At 38.0% G+C, this 23,441-nt stretch overlaps 1 protein-coding gene across 1 annotated transcript in view; it reads left to right on the top strand.

Moving 5' to 3' along the window:
• The window catches only part of PLCB1 (phospholipase C beta 1), a gene marked incomplete at both ends in the record, with an annotated part of 691,313 nt that extends 673,922 nt beyond the window's left edge, over positions 1-17,391 (top strand). The window contains one exon of the mRNA XM_079720111.1: positions 17,164-17,391. Coding sequence (XP_079576237.1) covers positions 17,164-17,391 — 228 coding nt within the window. The remainder of the gene's footprint in view (positions 1-17,163) is intronic.
• Positions 17,392-23,441: the final 6,050 nt, after the last annotated feature.

Genomic DNA, 23,441 nt, shown 5'->3' with positions numbered 1-23,441 from the left:
TTGTCTCTCATCTGCCAACAGGCAAGCCCAGGCTTATTCACATGCTGGTGGCAGGGTTCAAAGAGCAAGAATGGAAGCACAGGAGGCCTTTTGAGAAATAGATCTAGGGCAGTGTCACCTTTGTCATAGTCTCTTGACAAAAAAAAGTCACAAGTGAGGAGTGAATAGGTGTGTCCTTTTAAAATATCAATCTACCACACTTGTGATATAATGCACTTTTAACTATGCATACTAATAAAAAATTTTAATAAAATTAATTATATCTATATACAGTTTATCTATATTGTTGGATGTAACTCTAGTTTGTTTTGACTTCTAACATTTTACACCATGAATATATTACAATTTATTTATCCACTCCTTTTGGTGGGCATTTTAGGGATTTTCAGTTTATTGCTGTGATATGCGGATCTGCTACAAACATTCTTGCACATGTCGCCTAATACAGAAATTCTGTTCAAGAGATTTTCTTGACTGTATACCAAAGTGTGGATTTGCTCTGTCATAAGGAATATGAATCTTCAGTTTTACAAGAAGATGCTAAATTGTTTTCCAGAGTAACTCTACCACTTTATACTTCCCTAAGAGACCCTTTGATCCAGACACTTGCCAACAATCAATATTCAAGTCAGACTTCTTAAGAGTTCCCAATAAAATGGGAATAAAATAACATCTCATTGTGGCCTTTGCCTTTCTCTGATGAGCGAAGAGAATGATAATCCTTTCATTTCTATTTCTTTGTTGTGTCTCTGGTTTTGGCCACACATGTTTCTTAAGTAAAATGCCTATTTGTATCTTTTGTTCATTGAAAAAATTGTGTTATTTTTTTCTTATTTCTTTATAGAAATGTTTTTGTATATTCTCGATACTACATTTTTGTTAGATGTGTGTGTTGTGAACATCTTTGCCAGGTTCATACCTGTTTCTTACTTTGTTGGAGGTATCATATGATTCACAGATTTCTTAATTTTAAGTGTTAAAATTTTTGTTCTAATGCTTATCATCAGCTATTGAGGCTTGTTTAAGCAATACTTAGCTACCCCAAGGTCTGAATTATATTTATTTATATTGCCTTCTAAAAGTTTCAGAGTTTTGGTTTTGGCTTTTAAATCTTTCATCTATCTGGAGTTTATCTTTGTGCATGGTTTGTGGTGAGGATCTAATTTCCTATTTATTTATGTAGATAAGCCTATTTTAAAGCTTTATCTATCAAATAATTCCTCTTTTTCCCACTGATCTGCCATGCCACCATGTTCATATATAAAATTTGCATACATGCATGGGCCAGTTTCTTAGCCACCTATTACATTCCATTGGTTAACCTGTCTATCCTTGTGTCTGCACCAATCGCTTGATTACTATAACTCCATAACACACCCTGTGTTTGGTATGATACCCCTTCCTATTGTTAGTTGGTCCATCCACTTCTAAGGCCAGTATTTAGAAAGAACGAGCTCAATCTTATTTGGCTCAATACCTTGAATTTATCTCAAAGAAGTACCAAATCTATAACATTCTTATAAATAACATCTGCTGAAAATAGAAAATATTTCAAAATAGCACAGCCTAAACTTTTTCAGTTTAACCCTTCAAATGCACATTTAAAAATTAATAATAAATATCTTTAAATCCGTTTCTCAGATTTCAATGTGCATATGAATTATCTAGAGATCTTGTTAAGAATGCAAATTCTGAATCATTGGGTCTGGGGTAAGCCTGATGTGATACTGCTCATCCTAGTACTTTGAGTAGCAGTGCTTTATAAAGTCACTTTATCCCACACAACTGAGTCGGAGAACTTTTCCTTCTAGAGATGGCATTCTGGCTATCTTTGGAAACCCTTTTGAATTTTTTACCTCACACTTCTATTAATTCAAGAACCTGTTGGGCTTTTTTAAAATCTCTCTGGACGTTTTCAGGATCCCTTCCTAATTCTGAGGCATTGGTCAGATATTTCTTTTTTTTATGCATTTTTTTCAGTCGACACACACACACACACATATATATATATTTTTTTAAATTAATTAATTAATTTATTTTATTTTTGGCTGTGTTGGGTCTTCGCTTCTGTGCGAGGGCTTTCTCTAGTTGCAGCGAGTGGGGGCCTCTCTTCATCATGATGTGTGGGCCTCTCACTGTTGTGGCCTCTCTTGTTGCGGAGCACAGGCTCCAGATGCGCAGGCTTAGTAGTTGTGGCTCATGAGCCCAGTTGCTCCACGGCATGTGGGATCTTCCCACACCAGGGCTCGAACCAGTGTCCCCTGTATTGGCAGGAAGATTCTCAACCACTGTGCCACCAGTGAAGCCAAGTCAGATATTTTTTGTTGAAGTCTTTTTTTTTTTCAGTGTAGACTCTAAGTCTATTAGACCATGTCATACATTTTCAAAGGTATAGACTATCCAACTGAATAAATGTCTACTTGGATGTGGGAAAACCTGGATAACACAGTGGGAGTAGGAGAGGGAAGAAAAAAAGAACATAATATCCTCTTCTCCATTCTACCTACCATGACAATGTGTATCAATTTTGCCTTTGTTCTTCCACTATTCTATATAAAAGCGTCTACCAACTTTCTGCTTTAGTGAATCATTGAGGGAATACAAATATATGGCTTCTTATTAATGCTTGATAGAAAAAGAGGTTATTGTAAGTAGAAACTGTGGTGTAAGAATAACTAAGTTTGAATTCTGAGTTCATTATTTACCAGCTGTGTGACATAGCCACTAAATGATAGTAGTATTTACCTCATAGAATAATGTAAGAATTCAAAGAGGTAATCCATGCATATAATTCATGCCAGTCACTTAACCTAGTGCCCAGCATATAATAAATGCTTAATAAATATTCATAGTAATAGTCATTGTTATTTGACAACTATGACAGATAAATTACTAAAAGCCTAGTGGAAGAAAACCTTTGTGCTTAAGACACTGGTGATTAGTTCATTTTCATGTTTGGTAATTGGAGGCTTTGATTTCATGGATTAACTCAGATTCAAGTCTCCGCACAGTGATTTACAGTTTCCAAATCAATAATACGTACTGATTAGGCAATTCATCTTGTATGACTAGCTCATGTTATTGTGTAACTTTACCTTGGCTCACCAATTATATTTTAAGTTTTTAACCCTTAAGAGACAACTGTTAAACACCATTCAGGATTCCCCAAGCCAACCACCACAGAGGCAGCCATTTACATTAGTAAGTGCTCAATAAATATTCATTAGTCAATTCAATGATTAACTGTAGCAATTCATACACCTCCACAGGGACTTAAGTGGGTAAAGCAGGAAAAACATCTTAAGGCTGTTATCTTCAAGAAATTAGTATATTATCAGTGTGCTTCCATTTGTTTCTTGAACATAATTTTCCTGATGTCTTAAGAGAACTCACAGGAAGAACTCCTATACTAATAGAATAACCATCCATTAGTTTTCAAGTTCAATGAGAAACTAAATAACTCCAACCAGTTGCTTGGCTTTCAACTCATCATTTTGACCTCATAGTAGACATAACTTTCTCAGAAGAGTCCATACCATCATGGTGGCCATGACAGACGCATTTGCAATTTTATTCTGTTACGTGTTTTCCAAAAAAGTTGGTTACAGATTTATTAAGTAAATATTAGACATAAAAATAAATATTTTAGGGGAGTAGGATAAGAAAGTGAATGAGGGGAGGGATAGATTGGGGGTTTGGGATTGACATGTACACACAGCTATACTTAAAATAGATAACCAGCAAGGACCTACTGCATAGCACAGGGAACTCTGCTCAATATTCTGTAATAACCTAAATGGGAAGAGAATTTGAAAAAGAATAGATATATGTATAACTGAATCACTTCACTGTATACCTGAAACTAACACAACATTGTTAATCAACTATACTCCAATATAAAATACATTTTTAAAAAAGAGTGAATAGAAATTTATGGCTGAGTAAAGGTGAAAGAAAGCCAAATCACCAATTCTATTTCTGATTATATTTTAATCCAAAAGACCATATTTTAAATCAGGTTCCATGTCTTGATTAGTGGCATTTCTCCTTGAAAATGTTGATTGCATTTGGCTCGCAAGTCTGAACTGCTAACATACTTGCATAAAGCAAACAAGTTTAGTTTGTATGTTTGTATTAATGACATATGATCAAGGCACAGGAACTCTTAGTAAAGAATTATGCACTTACTATGTTTGTTTGAAATATAAACAAAGGATAATTTATTACTTGGTGAGGTGGGTCATTTTCTTTGAGACAGAGCATTTGGTTAGAAGGCAAACTAAAGAGAAAAACGTATCAACTTGATTTATTAGAAAAACATTGAAAATAAACATTTTAACAGATATTTCTTTTAAAGCAGAAAGCTTTTCCTTTAAACATACATTATATCTCTGGAATTGTTACTCAATTATTATTTAATGCAAAGGCTATTTTCTTAAAGGTATCATTATATTTCTGCTACTAAATTCAGTGCAGTAACATATTTCCTCTTGCAAAATACATTTGATCTTCTTTTGATGGGATAAACTGTTTCTGAATATGCTTAGTACATCATACATTATTTATTCATCTCAATGTTCAGCATAATTTTTCTTGACAGTCTTTCTCTCACTTGAAATGTTATGTAACAAAAACACCAAAACCAATTGGCATTTGAGTTTATCCCTCTGTTCCATATGCTGCTGAATGAAGAGGGAAATAAACACACATAATCACTCTGCTGGGCACATTTCAGACACAGCCTATCTTTTCTCCTGTACATCAATGTCTCTTCTCCACAGAAATAATTTCACAGCAGTTTTAGATTCATGCTACATTATATATGACCACTGAGGTTACAATCTATATAGCAGAGACCCAAAGATATCCAAATTCACATTTACTTGGATTGCTGCTTGAATTTAATGTGCTTCAAGGCCAAATAGATCTGTGTAGATTCAGAAAGGAATGACTGTTCTTCAACTTAAATCTAGGCATTGGACAATTTATGGTAGATCTTTAGCTCAAGTAATTTATAAGCAAGTCAAATAATATCAACCTGCATTATATGTCAGGGCACATCAATCCCAAAACTATAAGTAAATCCCTGTAATTTTTACACCTAATGCATGCCAGCTAATAAATTCAAAAACTAAGTGAAAGTCTTAGTTTGCGTGCCCACAAAGGCAAACTCTCAGACAAGGATTTGAGTACACAAAGTGATTCTGAGAAGTGATCCAAGGAAACTAGTAGAGGGTAGGGAAGGGAGGCAGGAAAGGGAAGGCAGCAGTAAAAAAGTGTGTTTGTTATCAAGCAAGTTACAACCATGGGCAACTGGTGCTCAACCCTATTGGGAGACTATGTAGAAGATGCACCTTAGAGTTATTCCATCTAAAGGGTAAGGGAGCTAGAGTATATGCTTATGCCAACTACTGGGCTGCACTTCCAGGCAGCTGTGCTCTCTACTAGAGAAAGCAGGCAGTTGGAAACAGGACGGTCTACATTGTAATGGTTAGTCCAAAGGCTCTAGGCTGGACAATGACTATCACTGCTATAGTTACTTCTGAATTGAATGAGAAACCTCCCCACCACCAAAGATTATAATGTTACAGCCTCAATAATCCAGATTTCAATGTCATTGAATCCAGTACTTTCCATCTGATATATGTACCTTGACAATAGTCATATCTGTTTAGGTTTACAAAATACTTTCCAAATCTGAGGCTATTTTTTTAGCAAGACTTAATCACTAAATATACAAATGGTTCCCAAGAATCTACGTATATAAGACTCTCCTGTAAAGCTACTTTAAGTTCTAAATCAGTAGTTCTCAAACTTTGGGATGTAACAGAATCAGCCAGATGGTTTAATAATACACAGATCTCTAAGCCCCCATACCCAGAGTTCTAATTCAATAAGTTTGGCATGGGCCTGATAACTTGCATGTCTAATAAGATCCCAGGTGATGTTGATGCTCTATGTAACTTCACCCACTTCACTTGCCCCAGGCCTAATCATTTTTGTTTTACCACTATTACCAAAAGGATACTATACATTTTAGAGAAAGGAAATTTTAGAAAGCCTTGAAATACACTTTCCAAATAACTGGAAGTGTTAAGCAGAGGAAGTTTTTTCCACCTCGAAGAAGTCAAGGTTGTAATCTTCTATCCACAGTTGAAAATTCTATAATATTTACTTGACTGACATGTATAGAAAGATGGTCATTCATAGGTAAGGATTAGATTGATAGGTTTTCTGAGTGGGATTTCATTTAACACTATGAAAAATTATGCATTTAATAATGTTTTTATTATTGCTTGGTCACTGATCTGTGGGGTATTTCCAACTTTTACAGTGTTTTATTTTACTTAGCCTACAATTAGACAAAATAGTCATGTTTTAAAAAGATAATTTAGAGTTCTTATGTTGTTACTTTTTCAGTTATTTTAGAATGTAATTGGATTTGCCACAGAGAGTAAGAGGGAAATGATATGGGTGAGCCTTTGATAAATTTAAGTGGCAGTCACCTGAACAAATGTGCAAAGGGACAGGAATTTAATGACGTCCAGTACTTTTGGTCTTAGGTAATTCCTACTCTGGGATACCAAGGAGAGATGATCACTTCCTCCTCTGTGCTACTGCTGTATATTGCTTATCACTTTATCATGGTATTTATCTCAGCATATCACATTATTATTTTATGTTTCACATCTCCCACTGGTCTGGGGACTCCTTGAAACCAAGGCTGTGTCTCGTTCATGTCTCTATGTCTAGCATTAGTCACAATGCCCAGTACACAGAAGGGCACTCAGTAAATTTTGGATAAATGAATGAATAAATCAAATAATTCATGACGGAGTAAAGGCAAAAAAGTGAGTAAATGTAGAGAATGAACCATGAATTGATGGCATTTGCCATCCACCCCAGTATTGCAAGTATTGGGACATGTTCCCTAATTTGGGATTAGGATGGCTTTCTGGCCAACAAAGTCACCTGAGAACTAGAACAGGTTTGGTAGAACCTAGTAGACTTTTCTGTCACCAGTAGCTTTTCCTAAAGTCATTTATCACTGTGTAAGTAAGGATGCCTATGACCCATTAGAAGGGATTTCAATCCCCTAGATTGGGTGATTTGAAGAAGTCACCCAGGTATTTAGAAGCAGCCTTGGGCTTATCCACACCAGGAGATGGTCAGCTGATGGCAAGTTGGAAGCAGAAATTAAGATTTAGCTGACTAGTTCAGCTTTGTTCTCGAAGCAGAAGAAAAAGGAATAATGTCTTAAAATTGATTTGCAATGTTACTTAATTGAAGTCTCCCATTTCTGTCCTAATAAGAATAGCTTCATGATAGCCATAGACTATATATTGTGTTGGCCAAAAGGCTCTTTCGTGTTTTTCCATAAGATGTATGGAAAACCTGAACGAGCTTTTTGGCCAACCCAATACATTTTAATCCCAACCCAATACATTTAATGTGCAGGTGAGGACACTGATAACAATGGAAGAAAATGGAGATTTTTTTCACCCAACACTTTTCTTGTAGAAGAGAAATAAAGATTGATGGAAAATTATAATGCCCCTGGGATTCATAACACTAGCTCTTTCTTATAGCTATAAAGTACTCGAGATTTATTATTAGGATTATTCTCTAATTTTACTTTAAATCCAGAATAGCCAAATATGCCCAAGCAACCTTAAGAGACCATCTTTATGGCATAAAATTGCCTAATAAAGATGAATCACAAATTGGAGAAACACTTGTCATAACTACACATATTCCCTTAATCTTAACATAAATCATGCAACACAAATTATATATGTGAGAATGTATTGGTTAGCATAACACTGGCTGCTATAACAAACAGCACCAAAATACAATAGAATTCTATTTCATTTTTCATATAACAGTCCATTGTGGATGTTTCCAGTTGGTAGACAACATGCTTCCACATGGTAATTTAGAGAACCATATTTTTTTCATAATGTGGCTCCATCATCCTCTAGGACTTTTCTGGAAAAGGGAAAGAGACAGTAGAGATGCCCCCATATGCCTTTTAACAAGCTGGCACTGACATTTCATTGGCAAGAACTGGTCAAGTGCCCCGCTAGGTGCAAAGCTAGTTAGGGGGCTTGTAAACATTGTTCTTGTCTAGGCAGCTGCCACCGAGGAATAGCAGACACTATGAAAAGGTGAATGTAAATGCGGGGGATAACTTGTCATCTTTTACCATGTAGACCAAAATAATGGAATTCAAATCTACTATACCTAGAATTACTCTGAATTGACTGCCACTCATATAAGACCCCAAAGATAAGTCAGCAGAGTAACCATTTTATGTTCCAAATCACCTCTGCAGACCTCATGAAAAAAAGAGATCCATCAGAGAAAGGATTTGGCCTTAAAGACTTAAAAAAGAGCATTTCTATAAAACACCTTGTAATTGGGTTTTTCAGATTCCCCATTCCAAACCCTGTGGGTTTAGCAGTCACATCACCAAATTTTGATAAAGGAGGAAATAGGAAAATAGGCATCTCAAATTATTTAGCAAGTCCTTTCCAGAGGAGCTGCTTAGAATAGGGTCAAAAGCTTATTCCAGGTATAAGTGTCTTTTTCTTCCCAGTGAGGAGTGCCTTGCCACAGATTCAGAACACCAGCACGATGTGGTTATGTCTCCATTCATGCAGCAAAGAGGATGGCAGCCAATCCCTGAGCTGGGAGGACTCGGCAGACTTCTGGGTAGTTGCCTATCACGTCCAAAGACATAGTTATAGAATATATTACCCAGATACTCTGGAAGTTGCAAATTGACCTGCAAGGTGGCTTTTTTTTTTTTTTTAATTTCTAATTTAGGTGCTAACACTGACAAACCAGAAGATTTAACATGAAAATCCATATTGCTAGCTTCCTTTGAAAAATCAGATGAAGCAACCTTGGGCAGGTATATGGCAGCAATCTAGTTGCAATTTTGGGTGGCTCTTCTTTGTAACCAAGGACCCAAGGACCACCCTCTGCAATCGCACAGTTCTTGCCTGGCCCCAATCTCTCATTTACCTTTCTACCTGGCCCCATTTCAGTTTTCTGTTTCTGAGAAAATTCATTAGAGTTGACAAGTTGACCTGATATGGATAATTCAGGAGTAAAAACCAGACTGCTCCAAACCCCTCCAAGGCCAAGAGATCAAATGTCTAGTTTCCCCTCAGATTGAGTTGTAAACAGTCAACCTAAAACCACAGTAATTTAAGCAGAAGACGTAAACATCATGTTTAGAAGGAGTGACCATCTAATTAGAAAATATGCGCTCCCTAAACATCAAAATCAATTATCCTGATAAAACCCGAGTATGGCTAACCACTCTTGAAATGCACATTTACAAAAAGAAAAAGAAAAGCCAAAACTAATTTTAGGTGATTGGGAGAAGAGCATTCTCTAGGGATGTGGCTGAGTTCATTCTAGGACACAACACAGCCTGTCTCTTGCTTTTTAAATGCACAGGCTTTAAATCAAGAGGGAGAGCAGTTTTGGCTGGGGCTCAAGTGTGGGTAATTAAGAATTGAAAGGAGTTAAGACAGGTGTGTGCAGGTGAAGACACTGATCTGAAGGGAGGCCCACATCAGGGCAGGACCTCCTTGAGAATAAGTCTTGGGAGGCCACACTGGCAGGTCTGAAGGGCTCTCAGCACAAGACTTTCCCAGGAGGACATTTCCCTGGGACTCTCACTTCTCTGAGATGATTGCAGCACCATCTGCACTATAAACATTTGTTTCTAATGTGACTCAGCATAGGAACTGAAATCATAATGTAAGTTCAATTCTTCCCTGCTGGTGGTATTCCACTTGATGGAGAAAAAATACACACTTCATCTAAAAATAATTAGCCCTTGCATGGCTTTTATTTCCATTGACTTGAGGCTTTTCATTGATTCTTTTAGGGTTTCTGTGGTTGAGAGAATGGGATTCTTCTGGTATTGCCTTCTTAGCCTCTGTCCAGTGGACATAAATCACGCTTTACTATCATGCCCTTGCTTCTGATGGAGCAGCTAAATCAGGAGCCACAAACTGAAGACTAAACTGAGCTTTTCATTTCACTCTTGGTACTTGTTAACATTTTTGAATTTGAGTGTTTTTTTTTGTTTTTTTTTTTTTTTTGCGGTACGTGGGCCTCTCACTGTTGTGGCCTCTCCCGTTGTGGAACACAGTCTCCGGACGCGCAGGCTCAGCGGCCATGGCTCACGGGCCCAGCCGCTCCATGGCATGTGGGATCTTCCCAGACTGGGGCACGAACCTGTGTCCCCTGCATCGGCAGGCGGACTCTCAACCACTGCGCCACCAGGGAAGCCTGAATTTGAGTGTTTTAAACATGAAATACAATTCCAGTTGGCCACAGGTGTTGGTACTCCTCTACTGCCTTATACCAAACCTAATTCACAGATTTATGTTGTTTCTTGGTCCCCATGGATATTTGAATTTAGAGATTTTGAAATTAATATTCCTGTATTAAATTGATTCATGCATGAAAAGTCTTAAGAACAGTGCATGCCATACAGTAAACACACAGTAAATTGCAATTACTACTTTCATTGTATTACCATCATTATTTTTGTGGTTCTATATTTCATTGCAATTTGCTACCAATATTTACTAGATTGGTTCTATCCCAAGAGATCTTTTTTTTTCCTTTAAACTGGATTTTTTTAATTCCAATTTTCCATTTGCTTATCCTTTCTTGGAGTATCCAACTCTTACAGAAATAGTCTGATTAAATTAGACTGCACTTAATGGCAAACAGGAAAACAGCCAGCTGACCAAATAAACAGGTCCTAAACTGAAGAATTACGCAGGGGGAGTGAACAGCCAGTGTCTTCCAAGCATGACAGACACAAACAGAAAAGCCCAGTGAAGGCTTAGAAATAAACCAGGTTAACTGCAGCTGGATTAGAGCCCCTTTTGTTTTCCGAGACTGAATAGGCGCACCTTGTTTTACTGCACTTCACTTTATTGCACTTTGCAGATATAGCTTTTTTTTTTTTTTAACAAATTGAGGGTTTTTGGCAGCCCCGTGTCAAGCAAGTCTATCAGCACCATTTTTCCAAGAGCATTTGCTTACTTCTTGTTTCTATGTCACATTTTGGTAATTCTCATAATATTTCAAACCCTCCACCAGCAAAGAGATTACAACTCACTGAAGGCTCAGAAGATTGCTAGTAATTTTAGCAATAACATATTTTTAATTAAGTTATATACATTGTTTTTTTAGACATAATGCTATTGCACATTTAGTAGACTATAGTATTGTATAAACATAACTTTTATATGCACTGGGAAACAAAAAATTCATGTAACTTTTGTTATTGCAATATTCGCTTTATTGCGGTGGTCTGGAACTGAAACTACAGTATCTCCGAAGTATGCCTGTACTCTATTATTAAGAGGGCATGTCAGTAAGACCCTATGCCATGGAACCCCTCCTCAGCATCACTTTTCATTAACAGACACTTCCCAGTTATTTGTGACAGCAACTTTAATATCCTAGACACATAAGGAAAATACATTGAAGTTATTTGTTATTCTTCTATCAACACACAGAATATCAGGTTATTATGATCTTCACAAATCCTGTTTTTACAGAGGGAAGGGGTTGGCCTGGAATGGTGGGGATGGAGCCTGGATTAGGAGGCAAGAGTTTGGTGTTCAGATCTTGATTCTGCACTAAACCACCTGGGTGGTAGGCTTCAGTTTCCTTATTTAAAAAATAATCGTTAATAACATGCAGAATGTGTATTCACTCAAGTATCTTAACTTCCTTAGTCCAGAGCACAGGTCTTCAAAGATTTCGACCATCTTTTAGTAGTTGAAGTACAATAGCAACTTTCAGTTTGACAAGGTGTCTCTGGACCATGATTAATCATTTTGGTAGAATCAAAATTGTTTTTCTCTTTCACATTCATTTTTATTCCCAGATATGATAGTCCTCTGCTGAGTCTTCCTACAGAAAGCACCAAACTAAAAATAAAGAAGTCCTAGTGTTACTAAACCCAACTTGGATCCACTTGTTCGCTGCACAGCAAAGCCAATCTACTGACACTGGGTTGTAGTGAAGGAAAGTACAGCATTTATTTGCAGGGCGCCAAGAAAGGAGAATGAGCAGCTCATGCTCAAAAGACCTGAAGTTCCCAATGGTTTTCAGGGAAGGGTTTTTAAAGGCAATATTTGAGGTGAGGGCTGCAGGGTGCATGACTTTCTTCTGATTAGTTGGTGTTGAGGTAACAGAGTGGTGTCTCAGAATCTTAATCATCAGCCTTCTGGTTCCAACCAGTTTGGGGTCTATGTGCTTGTGGTCAGCATGTAGGACTCTGTTTTATCACTGACTATTGTTTAAGCTGTCATTACTTCTCTTCCTTAACTGCTTTTCCTTTGTTTCTGCATTCCTTCACTTCACTAATTAGTAACTGCTTCTGCCTGTTCTTTGAAACTCAGGGAAGGCCTAGGAGACTAAAAGCCTTTTTCTTCAAACAAGAATCAGGGGACATAGAGGAGCTTTTGTACCCAGGAGGGTCCCACAGGGTTCTGCTCAGTTTCACTCTCCCCTTTTCTTTGATACTCCTCAATCCTAAGGGGACGGGATAAGAAAGAGAATAAAGTTTTGGATAGAGAGATTAGTCATAAACTTGGCAGGGGAACTCTGTTTTAGGGGGACTTGATTTCACTAGACTTTAATAGCAGGCATCTATAAGGAGAGAGTACTCCAGCTCTAACACAAAACTTTCAAGGTCTAGAATGCACACGTTAGCTGGGATGAAGTGGCTTAGCAAGTAGCATAATTTTTGCCTTATGTTTTAGCATACAGTCAGCCCTCCATATCCATGGGTTCCATATCTATGGATTCAACCAACCTCAGATTGAAAATCTTTGAAAAAATTTTCAGAAAGTTACAGAAAGCAACACTTGAATTTACTACATGCCAGCAACTATTTACTTAGCATTTACATTGAATTTACAACTATTTACATAGCACTGACATTGTATTAAGTATTATAAGTAATCTAGAGGTGATTTAATGGGAGGACGCTCATACGTTATATGCACCATTTCATATAAGGGACTTGAGCATCCTCAGATTTTGGTGAGGCCCTCACCACAGAATTTCATGAACATTTTTGAGAGAAATTATGGGAGTCATGGGGGAAGTGCTACAATAATACTGCATAAAAACACAAAACTTCTCTGACAATAATAAATATTTATTTAGTTCATGACTTTACAGAGTTCAGCTGATCTGGGCTGAGCATAACTGATCTTAGTTGAGCTCTAGACTCCTAATAGATGGAGCTTTATAGAAACAGAGCCAGGTCTTGCCCTGCATAATTTTCATATTTTCTTATAATGAACAGGTATTCCATTGATAAGAAGAAAAAAATAAAGAGAAAAGCTCTAACTTGAAATTCAAGTAAATGCACATTTGTAATGCATTCATTAATAAAGACTTTTTTTAAAAGAGTGAAATATATGGCATTTAATATACATTTAATTTAGTTTATAAATTAATCATATTAATTTATTAAAATAGTTTAGAGTATAATAAAATCTACTACTAATCCATGATAAAAGGAAGAATCTACCAAAGTTATAATTTAGCCACAACTGGGTCAATTTTTAAATTAAAAATATATAAAATTAGATTATTATTATTATTATGATATTGTGATTTATAATAAGGAATATACATTTGGTCTTCATCCCAGTTCCTGGCACAGAGCTCCTGAAACCCTTGAATTTCCTAAGTGTTAAGAGCAATAAAGATGTCTTTTGTTATGTTAATGAGGTGACTTTGGGGAAGCACCTAAGGATGGGGCTGGTTGTCAGGGGAACTAAGCTAATGATTGGAGGGTTGAAACTTTCACATTCATCCTCCTGACCTCCTCCTGGGAGAGGACAGGGGCTGCAAATTGAGTTCACTGGCCAGTGGCCAACCAGTTACATCAGTCATGACTACGTAGAAAGCCTACACAAAACCCCAAAAGGACAGGGTTCAGAGCTCCTCCACATTGGTGAACACATGGAGACTGGGGAGAGGGGTCCACCTGGAGAGGGCATGGAAGCTCTGTGCCCTTTCCCCATACCTTGTCCTGTACATCTGGCTGTTCCTGAGTTATGTCTTTTTATAATAAACCAATGAGGCGCAGTGGTTGAGAATCTGCCTGCCAGTGCAAGGGACACAGGTTCAAGCCCTGGTCTGGGAAGATCCCACATGCCACGGAGCAACTAGGCCCGTGAGCCACAACTACTGAACTTGAGGAGCAACTGGGCCCGTGAGCCACAACTACTGAGTCTGCGTGTCTGGAACCTGTGCTCTGCAACAAGAGAGGCCGCGACAGTAAGAGGTCCACGCACTGCGATGAAGAGTGGCCCCCACTTGCCGCAACTAGAGAAAGCCCTCACACAGAAATGAAGACCCAACACAGCCAAAAAAAAAAAAAAATTAATTAATTAATTAATTAAAAGAAACCAATGATCTAGTAAGAAAATGTTTCTCTGAGTTCTGTGAGCAAGTCTACCAAACTAATCCAAGTGAGAGGATCGTGGGAGCCTCCAAACTATAGCCAGTCAGGCAGAAGCACAGGTGACAACCTGGACTTGCAATTGGCCTCTAAAGTTGGAGGAGGGGTGCAGGGCAGTCTTGTAGGACTGAGCCCTTAACCTGGGGGATCTGATGCTATCTCCAGGTATATATAGTGTCAGAATCGAATTCAATTGTAGGACACCCAGCTGGTGTCACCGAGAATTGCTTGGTGGTGTGGGGAGAAATACCCCCATATCTCAACTGGGTGCAGAAACATAATTATTAAAGTTAGATTATTAAAAATTACCAGAAAATGTTAGTTTAAGTGTTTATTTGGCATTTTCTCACATTTCATATTTTCTTTTTTTTTTTTTTCATAAGTTAAAAATGGAAACAGCCTATCAAGCACCATAGGGTCTTGTCCACCAATGACCTAAGAGAAATCAGTGTCTAGGTCAGGTGCAATATATCTATACTGAAGGTCCCCCAGTCTAACCTAAATGAAATCCACCGTTTCTTAAATATATGGCCCCACGCTTTTCTCCCTTTCCCTACATTTTTTGGAAACGAAACTTTAACTGCATGCTTTGCTGAACTAAAATTGAGGCAAATTCATGACGAGGTCTGAATGGTGGTAAATGGAAACTGTCAGACACCAGGCTGAGATTTCACTTATGCCAGAGTGTGTCAGTGTAAAAGCCCCACCTGGGGAGAAACTGGCCATTGCCTTCTTATATCTGATGTTCCGGAGGGCTGTCCCCAGTGCTGAGGGTGGAGGTGTGTGTGAAGGTGGCTTTACCACATCATGGCAATGTGAATCTCAGGCCCTGTGGGTATCCCTCTCATAGAGTGTTTCCTTCTTGGTTTATTGGAATTCACATGCCAGCACAACGTATTCATAAATACCCAATATTTGATATTTGGGGAGAATAAGGGACTTTCAATACTCAGGCCAAGCCATTTTTATCAGGCACTTTTTGATGTGGAAAAAATAAAAGCTCATTCAAATAGATCCACAATCCATTATTCGAGACTCTTGGGACCTCTTGTTTTCCAAAATTCATAATTTTTCTGATTTTAGAAAAGGAATATGATGCATATACCATAAGCATTCTATCCCAAGGGCGCCCAGGTCACCCTCATAATCAAACAAATTAATATGTCTACAGTACCATGTATGGACATTCACAAGAAGTGGGATTAAATAAGGATTATAAATAGCATTATATCAAAGTCAATGATTTTGTTACAAATTTATAAAAAACTTCTCAATTTCAGAATTTTGGGGATCTTAGAATTGCAGATAAGGGGTTACGGATCTCTATTAAGTTTGGCAAAGTTAATACATAGTACTTAATACATAATAATAAGGGATTACTGATCTGTACTAATTTTGGCAAAACTTCTCTGACATAGAAGTGAGAACAAAAAGGAATTGAACTAAAGGGGATATTCTCAAGCTGCTGGCACTGAAGAAAGGGGGGTCAGGACACTGCAGGGCAGATGACTTGAGGACTCTCTTCATCCCCGGTGGTTAGGGGTCAGACTGCACTGAAGCTGCAGATAGAGGACATACAGCCAGGATTGAGACCAAAAGTAGGATTGGGAGCTCAGAGTAGAACCAAGACAGGAAGATCATCAATGTGTCCAAAGTAGACCAGCCACATCGGCATCACCCGGGAGCTGCTGAGAAATGCAAGCTCTTGGGCGTTTAGGAAAAGCATTTAGTCTCTCACGCCATTTCTAAGATTAAGCTCCCTGCTTCTCATTCAATAAACAAAGAGAATTTTATTCAAAATCCTGGGTTTCATCTGGGCTCTGAGCGGCAGAGCGTCCTAGCAGGCAGCACCCACCGCCCCTCACCCCACTTCTACCAGATGCCCAGCTTTGACTTGTTTTATGGCTGAGGCCAGCATAAGTCTGCATTTGAAGAAAGGGTTCTGTGACTTTCAAACGTCTGAAAATTCTCCAGAGCATTAGACAGATAAATTTGAAGGCAGTTTAAAAGGTAGGTAAAACAGTTTATTACGCAAATAAAAATTAGAAAGAACAAAAGGAATCAGAATAAACAGGTGATGGCATTAAAATCCTCTGGGTGAGGCTGCACTTCATAAAGATAGAAGTTCAGGTTAGCTATATGAGTATGCTCAGTTTGTAAAATGCATTTAGCTCCTGGTTAGAAACAGCTTCTGGGTGAGGCTGCACTTCATAAAGCCCACGCCTTGACTGTCTGTCCACTCCAATTGACTTTGTGGCTCTCCCAGCCTGATTCATGGCTGACCTTGACACCTCCAGCTATTGGTAGTTGCCAGTCTCTACGCTTAAGAACTTCACATCACTGCATATTACTTCTATAAACTTTTTCAACAGACCCACCACTGCATGTGTGTGTGTGTGTGTATTTATTTATATTACCATCAGGTCTTTAGCTTTATTATGCCACACATAACCTGAACTTGACTTTTAGCTGTGGACAAATGACATGTCCAACGAATCTTAGTTTTACATCATGATATTAAAACTAATTGATCCCTCCCCTCTTTGTACATCTCTTTCAAGGAGTTTCTACATGGGTGGTTATAGAAACCTAAATGACATAAAATCATACTCTTTCTTGCTGTCTCCCAGCTGCAGGTGGAGCTAGAGCAGGAGTACCAAGACAAGTTCAAAAGGCTGCCCCTGGAGATTTTGGAATTCGTGCAGGAAGCCATGAAAGGGAAGATCAGTGAAGACAGCAATCACAGCTCTGCGCCTCCCCTGCTGACCTCAGACCCTGGAAAACTGAACCACAAGCCTCCTTCCAGTGAGAAGCTGGAAGGAGAAAACCCAGGAAAAGAATTTGATACTCCTCTGTGATTGTTTCTTCCTGGCCTTCAGAACACGCATGGCCACTCCAGCTCCATCGGACTCTCTCTTCTTACAAAGATCACTGCCCAGGAGCATCTTCCTGAGAAGCATCCCTTAGATTAAAATCCACACTGGAGGGAGAGTTCCAGAAGGATCCATGCAGCTTCCCCATACCCAGGCTCCATGTGTTATGTGGAAACTACTGCAGGTCTACTAGTGAAGGGTGCATGTATGTGGTGGGATTTTGGTTTTCTTTCCAGTAATAAATTCAAAGCAGGCAACTTCCAGGCTCCATGGAATATTTAATGAAGGACAGTGTCTTCTTTGAAGAAAAGCAAGCTCATGTTTTTAGTTGAAGCTCTGGTGTACAGTATGTCAAAGTAATAGAAATAGTTGAGAAATGCATAGCACTATTTAACACTATTGAACAGCCAACTTTGAACATTTTTTTTTCCTAACTGCCCCTCAACTACCATATCTTTGAGTTAACATGCATATTAAATTGTTTCATCCTTTGCTTTGCAAGCACTGGCGGCTTGCAATTTGCTAATTTATTTATCATAGAGGCATCAGTGTATTTGTTGCTGACATGGCTATATTGGATACCATAGTGATCAAATAAGCTGGTTTTCTTCCTTGATTGTGTCCTTGTCCAGTGAAGCCATCCCCAGACTTGGCGACATGGCTTGTACATTTGGCTGCGTGAGCAAGTTGGCCACACACTTCCAGGCAGTGTGCTATCTGAGTCGACTATTTGCACTCAAAGTCTGGGTATTCGTTGGTCATTGGCTTAAAATCATTAAAGAACTACAAAGATCTTTTTAATTGAATAAAAATAGTTGAGCTGATGTATGATGAGCAGAGATTCAATCAGAGTGAATAGGTTCCAGCAGTTATTTTGCTGTCTGAGTTTCTTTATGGTTCATTTATTTTTAATATAGAGATAAAGATTAAATATTTATCTAGAGACTACACAGACCCACATATAAATGGTATATGTTATCTCCATGCATATATGTATGCACTCAGCCATATAAGTACATACATATACACCACATACACATACACATACACATTCATATGAGTGTGGATATGAGTTTCTTAATTGGCAATAACCTAGATCTCTTCCACAAGACGTAAAACCAAATTCAACGATAGAGAAGAAAATGGTCAAATATCTACATTATGTGGATATTAAATTACATGAAAATTCTAAGAAACAATTGATGGAGGCTTTGATGTAAGTTGAGGTAGATTGAGAACTTAGAATATGACTTTGATGTATATTTTGTAAGATCAAAAACTGGATTTTAAGTATTTTAAGCTTGTTTTAATGGTCAGAATATATAAAAATGTATAGGACAGCAGTATGGAACTGTATTAGTATCTTCCATAATTTTAAAATCTGATGGATTTCAAGTTATTTCTCACATAAAAAAATCTTTCATTATATATTTACTATGTACATTTAATAACTGTCTTTTTGTTAAGTTCCTATGTTAAGTGGCGTAGGAGAAACAAATTATATTATGGTAAAACTGATTTAAAACATTATTGAAAGGTCTTAAGTGAGAGAGAATAATTATATAGAGGAAAATATAACTTAGAGATTAACACAAAGAACATTGAAGTTAAAGCCCTGAAGCAAGATGTGCAGTTTTATTTTACTTTAAAGCTGTCTGATTGTAGCTTAGCAAAACATTTTAAAACACAAAAACTAGTTGTGTCCTGAAAATTGTGTTTTAAGAATTTAATATTTTTATGGAAATTATTCTATTTAACTTTAAGCAATAATTAAGGATCACAATTAAGTTTTAATCAAAATGAGGGCTTAGTTCAAACATTAGGAAGGAGTGTTTGATTAAAAAACACATCTAGGGAAAAAAATCCCATCCCCTTTGGAGATGATTATATTTTGATCTAAAGGATTTATGGTGTTAATTAGACACTTAATAAAACTTAACTTCCACTGAATGAGAACTCTTTTGTAAATCATTCTACTTTTGCACCTTGAAAGAAAGGCATTAATCATAAGGAAGCAAGAATGGTCAAAATAGAATGCTGCATTTTTATAAACAAAATTACAGACTGGCTAAAATTGCAGAAGAATGAACTAATAATAGCATTAATAACCAAATGCAATGGTAATTATTACAGAACATTGTATCACATTTTAGTCCAGAGATAGACTAAAGTTGAATAACCTTGACTTACACAAAACTGTTTTGGTAGTTGGATTTCATTACCTTAGCAACTCTAGTCATTTTGCAATATGTTTGTATTTGGCCATTTCCTGTAATCACATTTTTATATCTGTAAAATGACACTTTTTGAAGTTGTGGGGGTAGCGTGTAACACTGTCCATCTTGCATCATTGAAGTTACTACAGTGATACTATCATTTAATAATATTAATATTACTTGAAATAGACTAAGATAAAGAAAAAAGGGTCTATATGATGTGCAGTTTTGTGCCTTTCTGTATTTGCCTTGTTCTTTGTTGAATGCGTGAAACTCTGTACTGTGGTTTTCCCTATAATAGAGAGTAGAGCTGTGTATTAAATTAGACTATGCCCTATGATACCCTTACACTACTGAGAATAGCGTGGTTTTGGCCATGTACTGAGAATTTTCAGAGTTCTAATGACATGCCATGTGTTTTTGTTTCTTAACAGTTCATTTTACCATTTCAATATCACCATATAATAATTAATACTCCTATGATAGATAAGCTGTCATTAAATAATTTTGAAAGAAAGGGCCATTGCTTGCATTACTTTGAATTTAATGTTGTGCTTGTGCACTGTATAAATATTGTTTGTGATGGATTGGACATTGTGACTTTTGCCTTTTCAGAAGAAAAAAAGATAGGACAAAGTATTTGAAGCTCTTAAAATGTACATATTTTGGTTCTTCTATCTCAAGTTATTTAAAATGCATAATTCACATTTTTGTAATAATTCTATGCAATTTTGTGGCATGATGTTTCTTCCACTTGTAATTTTATGTGCTTTCATCACAAATCCAAAGGAAACAATAAAAATTTCTTAACACAACCCAGCTGTTATTTCGTGTTGTTGGGGCCAAACTTCTTCTGATGGGAAGGAAGGTGAGAGCAGCACTGATGCCAATTTTTAGCCAAGTAATGCCCACCCTGATGGGGCACATCAGTGCCTGTGCAGGAAATCAGGAGGCTGCAATGCTTGGGTCGGAGGGCACAGTTGTCATCAGTCCACCACCTCCTTCCGGGAATGGCGTTAAACTTGCCCATTGCTCCCATATTCAGGATCCTCCCTTTCTCCCTCCTTCCTTGACCAAAGCTAAGAAAGGCAAAATTGTCAAAAGTTTTTTTGACAAATAGTGGATGTGACAAGAACTGACAGAGTATTTGATGCAAGTTTCTTTATACAACAGATAAAAAAAGAGTTGGCCACACTGATTTTTGAAAAAGAAATATACATTTGAGTTATGAGGATGTCTCCAAATGCAATATGTTAGTTAGTTATGGCTATGCTACACATTACTCCAAAGCCTAGTGGATTAAAGCAATAAGAATTATTTCTTAATCTCTCAAAGTTTTTGTGGGTCAAGAATTCAGACAGGGCAGAGCATAGATGCCGTGTCTCTACGCCATGATATCTGGGGCTTTGGCTGGAAGATTAGAAGGCTGGGAGCTGGAATTTTCCAAAGACTAATTTACTTTCATGTCTGGTGGTTGATGATACATCACTGAGAGAGTAACTGGGGCTCTGGGCTGGACCACAACATGTGTCCTCTCCACATGGCCTGGGCTTTCTCACAATATGGTGGCTGGACTCCAAGTACGAGTTTCCCAAGTGAGAACCAGGCAGAAACTGGATCAAAATTTTTATGACTGAACCTCTACATAACATACTATCGCTTCTGCTGGACCCCATTCATTGGTGTTGTCACAAACCCCTTCCCAGATTCAAGGGGAGGGAACAAATACAGACCCCATCTCGCTTTGGGAGCAGTGTTGCTCACACTGAAGTATATGAATATATGGGCGTCTTTGGAAAATGTAATCTGCCACATATAGTATACACCAAACTGAATTTCCTTACACTCAAACCTGCTCCACATCCTTTGTTTCCTTCCTCAGTGAATAAAACCAATATCAATTCAGTTGCCCAAGCCAAAAGGTGGGCATCATCCCTGACAGCTGGCTCTCCATCATCCCCTTTCCAATAATTCACCAACCTGGGTCAATTCTGACCCTGTGCAATAGCCCCCAGCTTCGTTCACTTTCTATCCTCTCTGCTAATACCCAAGTTCAGCCATCATCCCCCCCACCACCTACCAAGGTTCTAAACGGTTTCCATGCCTCAAGTCCTAAATCATGTAACCATTTCTCCATACTGGAGCAAGACTGATCATACAAGAGCAAAAATGGAATTAAAACCCTTTAATGGACCCCAGTGGTCCTCAGGATAAAGTCTAAATCCCTTAATAATTGTTTGAGATCTTACATGATTTGGTTCATACATAACTCTCCACTCCTGCCTTATGAACCATCTCACCTCCTGGGCTTTTTAAATACTGTTCCCTCGACTACTTATACCCTTTCTGTTCCTCTTTCCCTTTAACCAGTCCTGAAAACACACTTATACACACACTCAGGTTCTCTCTTTTCCTTGTCTCTTCTTCATCTTTAGATTTATAGACTAAATGTCACTGCCTCTAGAAAGACTTCTTTGATCCACCCAAGCTCCCCATCATCTGTGCTCCCATTGCATCCTATATCACTTATTTCTTGCTGCATAACAAACACCACCAACACTTGGTGTTGTAAACAACCATGTTCCATTGATTGTGAGTCTACAGATAAGTGCCAGGCTATGCTGATCTGGGCTGGGACAGGCTGATCCCATCTGGGCTCATCTGTACATCTCTAGTCAGCTAGGAGTTGGCTGGTGGCTGATCCTGCCTGGGTTCTTTTACATGTCTGGGGCCTTGACTGGAACAACTGTGCTGATCTGGCTCTTCTCCATGTGCTTTTTCCACTCTTTGGCAGGCTAGCCATGGGTTTTTCACATGTCCAAGGCAGGATCTGGAGAACAAGCAAAAGCGTTCAAGCCCTCTTGAAGTCTAAACTCAGAACTAATACACCATTACTTCCACCACATTCTATTGGTGAATGTAAGAGACAAGACCTGCCCTAATCAAGATTAAAAGGCTACTATGGTGTTATAGGGAAAATGATGTGGACACAGGGTGGCTACTAATACAATTAATCCATGAACACCATGTACTTTCTTTCACATATAGAGTGCATACCAACTGCAACGTACTGGCCCTCTTACTTAAATACATCCTCCATTGACACCTTTAATGTCAAGGGTCATGTCTCATTCACTACTGAATCCCCAAACCCATCATAGTGAAATTTCTCAATAAATACTGCATTTGCAGTGAATAAATTTGTTTACCCATCCAGCTATTAGTACTAAGGTAGAAAAAAATAACAATTGATATGTGAATAATAAATGTCATTAACTCAAAGCTACAGTGTTGTTTAGGCACCTCATGAGTCAGCAGCACCCTGATAGGAGGGCTAGAACACACAGAGCCATGTTCTTTGACTTTTACTTACGGCACCAACCCAAAGCACGAAACTACTTATGACAGATGAAATTAGGTCAATCACCAAATAGTAGATTCTGGATCACAGGTGGGGAAAGCTAGACTCACCTTGGATTCCAGGCATACCAACAGCTTCTTTCTGCCCACAAGAGAGAACTCAGGAGCCATTCTTTGTCTCCTGGAGTCTCTGCACTGTTCATTTGTTTCTTTGACCCTTCTGCATATATTTTTAATTACAGTTTTATTAAGCTATAATTCACATACATAAAGTTCACCTTCTTAAAGTGCACATTTCAATGGTTTTTAGTATAGTCAAAAGTTGCTCATCAATCATCACTCTTAATTCCAGAACATTTTCCTCTCCCCAAAAAGAAACACAATACTCATCAACAGTCACTTCCCATTCCTCCTTTTCCCCTCTTTCCTCTCCTTAGTCCCTGGAAACCACTAATCTAT

Source organism: Hyperoodon ampullatus (genome assembly GCF_949752795.1).
Source record: "Hyperoodon ampullatus genome assembly, chromosome: 14".
Classification (NCBI taxonomy): Eukaryota; Metazoa; Chordata; class Mammalia; order Artiodactyla; family Ziphiidae; genus Hyperoodon; species Hyperoodon ampullatus.
Note: the sequence above shows the minus strand (reverse complement) of the source record. Positions and strands in the feature narration are given on the sequence as shown.